This window comes from Gavialis gangeticus, unplaced genomic scaffold (assembly GCF_001723915.1).
Source record: "Gavialis gangeticus isolate Ggan-Ray unplaced genomic scaffold, GavGan_comp1, whole genome shotgun sequence".
NCBI lineage: Eukaryota > Metazoa > Chordata > Crocodylia > Gavialidae > Gavialis > Gavialis gangeticus.
In genome coordinates this window covers 11,496,327-11,504,467 of record NW_017729018.1, presented here as the reverse complement: position 1 = coordinate 11,504,467, position 8,141 = coordinate 11,496,327, and the positions used below count along the sequence as shown (strand labels likewise).

At 62.6% G+C, this 8,141-nt stretch overlaps 1 protein-coding gene across 1 annotated transcript in view; it reads left to right on the top strand.

The window, feature by feature from the left end:
- The window catches only part of POLRMT (RNA polymerase mitochondrial), a 32,496-nt gene extending 25,921 nt beyond the window's left edge, over window positions 1-6,575 (top strand). The window contains exons 11-20 of the mRNA XM_019513150.1: window positions 359-481; window positions 1,349-1,528; window positions 2,022-2,108; window positions 2,298-2,411; window positions 3,167-3,219; window positions 3,678-3,776; window positions 4,149-4,221; window positions 4,335-4,426; window positions 4,947-5,005; window positions 5,625-6,575. Of these exons, the coding sequence (XP_019368695.1) occupies window positions 359-481; window positions 1,349-1,528; window positions 2,022-2,108; window positions 2,298-2,411; window positions 3,167-3,219; window positions 3,678-3,776; window positions 4,149-4,221; window positions 4,335-4,426; window positions 4,947-5,005; window positions 5,625-5,674 (930 nt within the window). The 3' untranslated portion in view covers window positions 5,675-6,575. The remainder of the gene's footprint in view (window positions 1-358; window positions 482-1,348; window positions 1,529-2,021; window positions 2,109-2,297; window positions 2,412-3,166; window positions 3,220-3,677; window positions 3,777-4,148; window positions 4,222-4,334; window positions 4,427-4,946; window positions 5,006-5,624) is intronic.
- The last annotated feature ends 1,566 nt before the right edge of the window (window positions 6,576-8,141 follow it).

The following is an 8,141-nucleotide window of genomic DNA, read 5'->3' as shown; positions in this document are numbered from 1 at the left end:
TGGGACGTAGGGGAGCTGTGCTTCATAGTGGGGAAACAAGCAGGGAGCAGTGACATGAGTCACCTGAGGGTCCTGGGCCTTGGTGCAGTCCCAGGTAGTGGCTCCTGGGTGCCCTCGTGATGCGGAGAACAGGGGTTAGCAATGTTCCTGCCTAAAGGGGGGGGGGGTGTCTTTCCACAGCCACAGCAGGCAGCACGTGCCTTCCTCCACCCTTCCCAACCACACTTGTGGGATGCTGGCAGGTGGTGTAGCCCCTTCCCCCCTCCCTGCTGTGGATTCCTCCACTGACATGGCCCTGGCTCAGCGCTCCCCTGAGCCACCTGTGTCTTGGTTCCACTGAGGCTCTCTTCTCCCGCAGGACGGCTCCTGCAACGGTCTGCAGCACTATGCCGCCCTCGGCCGGGACCTCATTGGTGCCACCTCTGTCAACCTCATGCCCTGTGACGAGCCGCAGGACGTTTACACCACTGTGGCCAAGCAGGTGAGCCAGCCACTGGGTTGCCACCCCACTGAGACCTCCCTTCCCCTGGAGTGGGCATCCCCTGTCCCCAGGGGTCAGGCAGTGCTGTCCCAGCCCTTGAGGAAGGAGACGTCTTGTGCGGAGCCAGAGCCAGTTGCTGCGTCGTCTTGGAGCTGGGCCTGAGAGCTGGTGTCCCCCGGCCCTGACCCAGTCCCTGGTTTCCTTCCCCGTGGGATCTCCCCCATAGCAGCAGGCAAGAGGCAGGGCACAGCCTCCAGCAGACAAGTGGATATTCCGGGGTCAGCCCAGAGACCCCCGGGAAGGGAGCGAGATGACTGCACAGGGGCCCACAGAGGGGACTTGGCCCCTGGTGCTTCTGGAGACTCTGCCCCCCTGGGTGAGATTGGAAGTGTGAAAGATGCTGGAGCAGGGAACGGGCTGCGGTCCAACAAACTCATCATGCACATGGGAATCCAGTGCCAAGAGACGTCATCCTGCCATGTGAAGGGGGTTGCTGCTATCCCTGGCATTCATAGGAAGAAACTGAGGCCCGGAGGGGGGAGAAAGGACTTGTCTTGGGCTGCCCAGGTGTCCTGAGTGCTAGCCCCACAGGGCCAGCTGCTGGCTGGCAGGGACTTTCAGGGGTCTGCCCAGTCAGGGTGGGTAGCTCCATGTCTCAGCTCTGGTCTCTGCAGTGAGTGTCAGCTCTTGCTGTGGTCCTGAAGCTCTGCAGCTGCTCTTTGTGGTGGGGGCGGAGATTGCAGCCTGGATGGACCCCAGGGGACCCCATGACCCCCGGGCAGCATTGTCCAAGGGAGCTCTGCTCCTGGGGAAGCTGTATCCCAATGCCCCCTTCTCCTTCCCCTCTTGCCCTCTGAATGGCCACAGGTGGAGGAGTTGCGGCGTCAGGATGCAGAGGAAGGTGTGCACGTCGCCCAGCTCCTGGAGGGCTTCATCAAGCGCAAGCTGGTGAAGCAGACGGTGATGACAGTCGTGTACGGCGTCACCCGGTACGGCAGCCGGCTCCAGATGGAGAAGCAGCTCAAGGATAACGATGGCTTCCCCGAGGTGTGAAACAGCCCCAGCACCACCCCTCTCCCTCCCGCCCTCCATGCCTCCTTCCCCTGGTGCCCAGATGAGGCCCTGGCAGGGGATGGGCAGGGAGGAGCCTGTGCCTGGCACATCTGAGGGGCCACGCAGCAGTCTTCAGACAGACTCAACGGCCTCTGCCCCTCTGTACCCTGCCCTGCACCCCCCCAAGGCCCAGCCAGTTTCTTATGTTAGGTTTGAGCCTGGGCTGCTCTCAAGGGTGTTCACAGGACCCCCCCACAATCCTCACTGGGGGAGCAGGTGACAGCAGTCAGAGCTCAGCCACTGTCTGCACGCAGCAGCTGGATCAGAGCTACAGCCTCTGGCTCCCCCAGCCTGCAGCAATGCCACGGGCCTTGGCTGGCAGGGGGAGAGGGGGTCCTTGGCGGGGTGGGAGACACCTTGCAGCTGGCACACCTGGTCCTGGTGCCATGCCAAGCCGAGCCCCTCAGCCAGCTTCTGCTCTGCCCAGGAGTTCTTGTGGGCAGCGTCACACTACCTGGTCCAGAAGGCGTTCTTCATCCTCCAGCAGATGTTCTCAAGGACACGGGAGATCCAGGTACAGGCCCCTTCTCCTGGGCTTCCCTGGGTGCTGGACTAGTAGGGGACCGGGCTCCTGGCCCAGTGGGGGCATCACCTCATGCTTGCTGCAGCACAGGCAGGGACGGTGGGGACAGGCTGTGCCGCTCTGGGCACGGAGCAAGGGCCAGCTCTGTGGAGGCCAAGCTGACTGGGGTTCTCTCTGCAGGCCTGGCTGACGGACAGCGCACGTCTCATCTCCCAGTCCGGGAGGACGGTGGAGTGGGTGACGCCACTGGGCTTGCCCATTGTGCAGCCCTACCATCAGACCAGGCGCGCCTCAGTGAGTGTTGCTGTGGCTGCCTGGGAGCTGGGTCCCCAACGCAGCACCCGGGGACCTAGATCAGCTCCCTTCTGCCTTGGGTTGGGAGCAGGGAGAGTCCCCGGCCAGTGCCTGCACATGTGGAATCACGTGCTGCATGCACACACGCACATGCATGCAGACATGCTCACGTGCACATGCACACACTAAGACTGTTCAAGCTTCCGTGCTTGGAAACTGGTAGTGTCACACATGCACTTCGCCCAGAGAAGGCCCGGCCTGCATGCGCGTGTGCAGCATCAGGCTGCACGTAGCGTGCATGCACTTGCAGCCCCCTCCCCAGCGGGGGCTGGGAGCGTGCAGGAGAGCCGTGACGGCTCCTCCCCCCGACTCAGTGGGTAATTAACCTTTCAAGAGAGGTGTGCTCAGCACTGCGGGAAAGCAGGAGAAGCAGCTTCTTGAGGCTCGGTGACTCAGCCTGCCCATCCCACGCTCCTCTGCTCCTTCTTCATCTACCTCACAAGGCTCAGGGCTGAGCTGCCACGACATCCCCTGTGCAAGACGGGAGCTTGTCTCGGCCTTGCCCATGACTGTTTGGGGGGCGGGGGCAGGCAGGGATGACTGGGAAGCCATGGGGAGAGGGCCAAGGCTGCCCCAACACTAGCATGGGGGCACCCCAGTGGCTCAGTTCAGGGCCCAATCCCTCTGTGTCCCCTGCCCCACAGCACCTAGGAGCAGAGGGATGGGGACTGAGGCTGACTTGTATCTCCCTGCAGGTGCAGAGCGCAATGCAGGTTGTGACGGTCAAGATGCAATTTGACAACAGCCAGTAAGTACTGGCTGATCCACCCCACAGCCACAGGAGATTCTCTCCAGCTCCCCCATCAGGTGCTTTGGAGGTCCCTGGGGCAGGCACCAAGCAGGATCCTCAGCCAATGCCTGCCTGAGGATTCCCCAGGAATTGGGGGGTGCGAGGGGCCTAGTCCCTTCCTCCAGCAGAGCTGTGGTGCAAACAGCCCTAAGAGGGAGGTGGGGCAGAGCTCCTGGCATCCAGCCCCATGCATTCACTGAGCAGGACAGCTGGATGCAGTCAGAGCCAGAGCAGGCCCATCACCTGGGGACGAGGGGTGAGGGGATGAGAGGGGCAAATCAGGCTCTGGATCCAGTATCTGTTGCCTCTGGCCTGGCCAGTGCTACACTTAGAGCAAGATGTGACCTGCCCCTCCGTGCTTCCTCCTACATCCCCCGGGCTAGGCAGGGTCCAACTACTCCCTATGCTGCTTGTAGGAAACCGAACACGATGAAGCAAAAAAACGCCTTCCCACCCAACTTCATCCACTCACTGGACTCCACGCACATGATGCTCACGGCGCTGCACTGCTGCAGGTAGGCTGGGGGGCAGCTGGCATGCCAGCTGTTTGCCCCCCTGGGATGGGAGGGCTTGGAGGACCTGGACTGTGCTAGGTGCAGCTGGGTCCCCAGCAGGGGAGGGCGAGAGATGAGGTGCAGGCTAATGGGAGCCTGGACCTTTTAGGGTCACTTCTGGGTGACCTTTGGGTGCTGGAATGGGGCCTGGTCCCCACTTTGCCTTCCCTGGACCCTGCCCCAGGGACTGGGAGTCTGTGGCCATGGGGAGCCAGGGATGGAGGACTGGTAGCCCCCCTGGGTGCACCTGCAGCAGGAGGCACTGGCTGAGCTGGCACCAGAGGAGGAAGGACTGTGGGCAGCACGTGACACTGCCACCCTGCTGCCTTCTAGGCAAGGCCTGACCTTCGTCTCAGTACATGACTGCTACTGGACCCACGCGTGCTCTGTGGACATCATGAACCAGGTGACCCACCTGGGGTAGCCATTGCGTGGGGTGTGGCAGGAGCCAGCTGGCTGGGGCTCGGTGGGCATGGGGATCTGGTTCCTTTCCACTCACCTATGCCCCTGCCCTGCTAGATGTGCCGGGAGCAGTTTGTGGAGCTGCACAGCCAGCCCATCCTGCAGGACCTGGCCCAGTTCATGCTGCAGAAGTACTGCACGGTCAACTCGTAAGTTCCTTCATCACCCACCCCACACCGGGGACACTCAAGCAGGCTTGGGTTTTGTCCCCCCATGAGCTGCTAGCGTTCTTCTTGCCATTGCTGTCCAGCTGCAGGGCTGGGGGCGCTCAGCGGTTGGCATGCCAGAGCTGGGGGTGGGGCTCAGTGGTTAGCATGACAGGGCTGGGACCATAGGCACTTGAGTTGGGATGAGTTGCTCAGTCCCCGCACCCCCGCCCCCTCTCTGAAGTGGGGGAAGCAGAGCGGCTGGGCACGTTTGGGAGGTGATGACAGGACCCAGGAAGAACCAGGGGTGGGTTCAGAGCCACAGGAACCTCGAGGAAGATGCAAACCCAAGCCTCTCTGGGGGGAGCTGGTCTTTCTTGGGCCCCTGCTTCCCTACCTCCTCGCTGTGTCCAACTTGCTGCCTGAGGCTGATGGGAGGGTCCTGGCTGGGAGCTGCTGTGGGAGGGAGCAGGCATAAGCTGTGCTCAACACCCCTTCCTGCCCTGGCTTCCTTCAGATCCAGCCCCATGTGCAAGAAGTCCATGATGCTGGAGGAGATACTCTCCAAAATTCCTGAAACAGGTACGGTCATGGAGCTCATGCCCAAGAGCCCAGTGGTGCCTAAGTGTTTTGTACAACCAGTTGGGTTACCAGCTCAATCCTTCACAGCCAGGAGGTCCCTGCCACCTGAGGAGTAAACAGCCCTGGCGGCTGATGGGGCCAAGCAAGGCCTTTCCCTGCACGGTGCCAGCCTGCCCCAGCCCTGGTCTTTGCTTCACGCCCCGTGCTCTCACCAACAAGGAGCGCCAGCCTTGCCAGCGGCATCACCTGTGCTGGGACCGGGATCATGACTTCAAGGCCATGATCCCTTGCCAGCATCTCTTCTGCTTGGCGCCCAGTAGCTATGGAGGCTTCTTAGCAGCCAGTGGGTAGAACCAGCGCTGCACCCCAATGGTGGCTGCCTTTCGGGGGGTAAGGGGGGCAGTGCTGGGCCTGCTGATGGGTAAGGGGGAGGCCTTTCCTTCCCTTGCAGCCCCTGACCTCACCGCTAGCCCTTTTCCAGGAGCAGCAGCAGGGGGGTGCCACAGCCCTGGTGGGTGCCTGGGTAGAGTGGGGGGACCAGCAGGCCCAGAGGAGCTGGGATGCCCCCTTCTTGAGCTTGATGCCTTCTCTTGCCCAACTGACCCCTCTTCCCCCACAGGTGATTTAGACCTGGAGAAGGTGAAGGAATCCACCTACTTCTTCAGCTGACCTGGCGCTGACCAGTGGCTCTGCTCTGGCCCGGTGGCTGCCTGCTTGGACTCTGGACACTGCCGTGCTCGGCTCCGTGGCCTTGGTTGTGGGAGTGCCCACAGCGGGTGCAGCAGGAGGCCCCAGGGCATGGCCTGCCAGACAGCTGGAGCACTGAGCTCCCTCCAGGAGCCGTGGGCTGAGCTGGAGCCCCCTGTGCCCATCTGCCCCCAGTAAGGCTTGACCTTGCCTGAGCGTTCACCTCAAACGTCAAGGGGCCCTGGCAAGAGGTCCACTCTGCTGCTGCTCGCTCGGGGCTCCAGCCTGCTGGCCCCTGCCCTCCCCTGTGTGTCCGGGTGGCATGTGTCCTTGCTGCAAATGTGCTCTCGGTGTCAGTGGTGCCTTCAGCCCCTCCCAGCCTGGGGTCTTGTCAGGCTGGGGAGCAAAGGGAGCAGCACTGGGGATCCCAAAACTGGTTTCAGGGCTTCCAGAAATGGCTTCCAAACAAGGCTGGAAGGGCAGGACTCAGCTGTCTCGAGGGCTGAGAGGTCTCAGTGCCCATTCAACCCTGTGCAGGGGGGAAGGGACACACACAATGGGGGCTTCTCTGCGATTGCTAGCTGCACCCGTGTGATCTACTTTGGCCACAGTGGAGACCCAGGCTGAAGCTTCCCTGCCTTGGTGTCCCTGAGCCCCTTGTGCCATGGCAGGCTTCCTTGGCTCCAAGAGAGAAAGGGGGAAGGGGCCTGCCCCTCTGGGAGCTGGGGTTTTGCTGAATCCCATGATGCTGAGTCCCCTTTTGGGGATGCACAGGCCCCTTTGCTGCAGCGCAGCCTCGGCCTAGGCTCGGGGCACGGTGCTGAGCTGCAGCCAGTGTGTATGATAGCGTAAATAAATGGTTTTTACATCATCTCGTGGTGGTTTTGATGCAGGAGGGCTGGTAGGGCTGAGATCAGCGCTGGGGCTGCCCTGGGGGGGTCAGCCTGGCAGAGGGCACAGCAGGGAAAGGCTGGCTGAGATCTGGGCACAGGGCAGGCAGTGTCCCTAGCACCCAGTGTTTTAGGGATACTGCACGGTCTTTGGCCGCCCTTTCTCTGAGATCTCTGATGTGCTCCCTCAGGCTCCCATCCTGGCTTAACCCGACTCTGATTTCACTGCAGCGATGAGCCCTCCCGCCAAACTACTTCACCAAGATCATGGGGATCTTGTCACGGTCCCTGCACCAGGGCTGGCCTGCTGGGGCTGGACCCAGGAGCGCAGTGGGCTGCCTGGCTGCTCTCCGGGCGGGCACGGGCTCGGCACCGAGCGGCGACTTGTGCGTCACAGGCTGGCAGGCAGGGAGCTGTGCTCGTGACACCCACGCACCACGGTGCTGAGTCACGCTGGGCCGGCCGCCCCCACTCCCCAGCGCGGAGGGAGGTGCGTGCCCACCCCTCCGGCGGTAGCCGTGCCCCTCCCAACCCCTGTGCTGTGTGGGTCTGGTAGTGGGGGGCGACCCAGGGAGAGTGTTCCCCCCCCCCCGGGCACTGATCGTCCACAGGGGGCAGAGGGGGCCCAGCAGGCGTGGAGCTGCCACGGAAGTGGATGAGCCGTGAGGCATAGGAGAGCAGTGGCTGTGGCTCAGTGCTGGACTAGGGCACAAATCCCCATCCCCTGTTCCCCACAGCGCTGTGCTGCCCTGATGCCCAGCGCTTCCAACCTGGCTGGACCCAAGGGGCTGCTCTGCCCTCGTGCAGCGGGGCCCTGCGGTCCTGGCAGTGCCCGAGGAGCTCTGTACCAGGGCTGCCCCTGCCGCTCTGACATGCTGGGGTTGGGCTTTGCAGGGAGCTGTGGTGGGGACGCTCGGCCCAGGCAGCCACCAGCACCCTTGCGCTCTCCCTGGCAGGGCTCCCAGGGCTGGCACACCAGCCCCAACACCCCTGGGCTACATGGAGGCAGGGGTGGGGAAGCTGGGTTTTACCCCCCACAACCCATCCCACACTAGAGGTTTTACCCAGGAGTGCGCATGAAGTTGCCACCATGGTCTGTTAAGGTGTGTGGGTGTGGGGGGTTAGGGATTAGTGTGTGGGGGGGTGCTGTCTAATGGGGGGAGCCAGGCTTCCTGCAGGGGCAGGTGGGCTCTTCCCTTAAACAGCTGCCCAGTGATGGGCATCGGGAAGGGTCAGTGCATGTGTGGACCATGTCCTGGTTCCCCTCCCTGTGCCTCAGTTTCCCCACCTGAGCTGCAGGGCCAATACTGCCCTCCCACCAGCGTCATCAGTGCCATGGGGGGCACCAGACTCCCAGGGGCCCTTCCAGGTTGATTATTGCTGGAGCCATCACAGCATGGGGAAGCCTTCCCCTGCACCCCTTTGGGAGGGGCAGTTGGTGGGTGTGCATGTGCGTACATGTGGCTCATGTTGTGCACACAACAGGGAAGCAGGCACCAGCCATTCACATTTGCAAAGGATGTAAAATGGACCAGCTGAGACAGCCCCCCCCCCCCCCC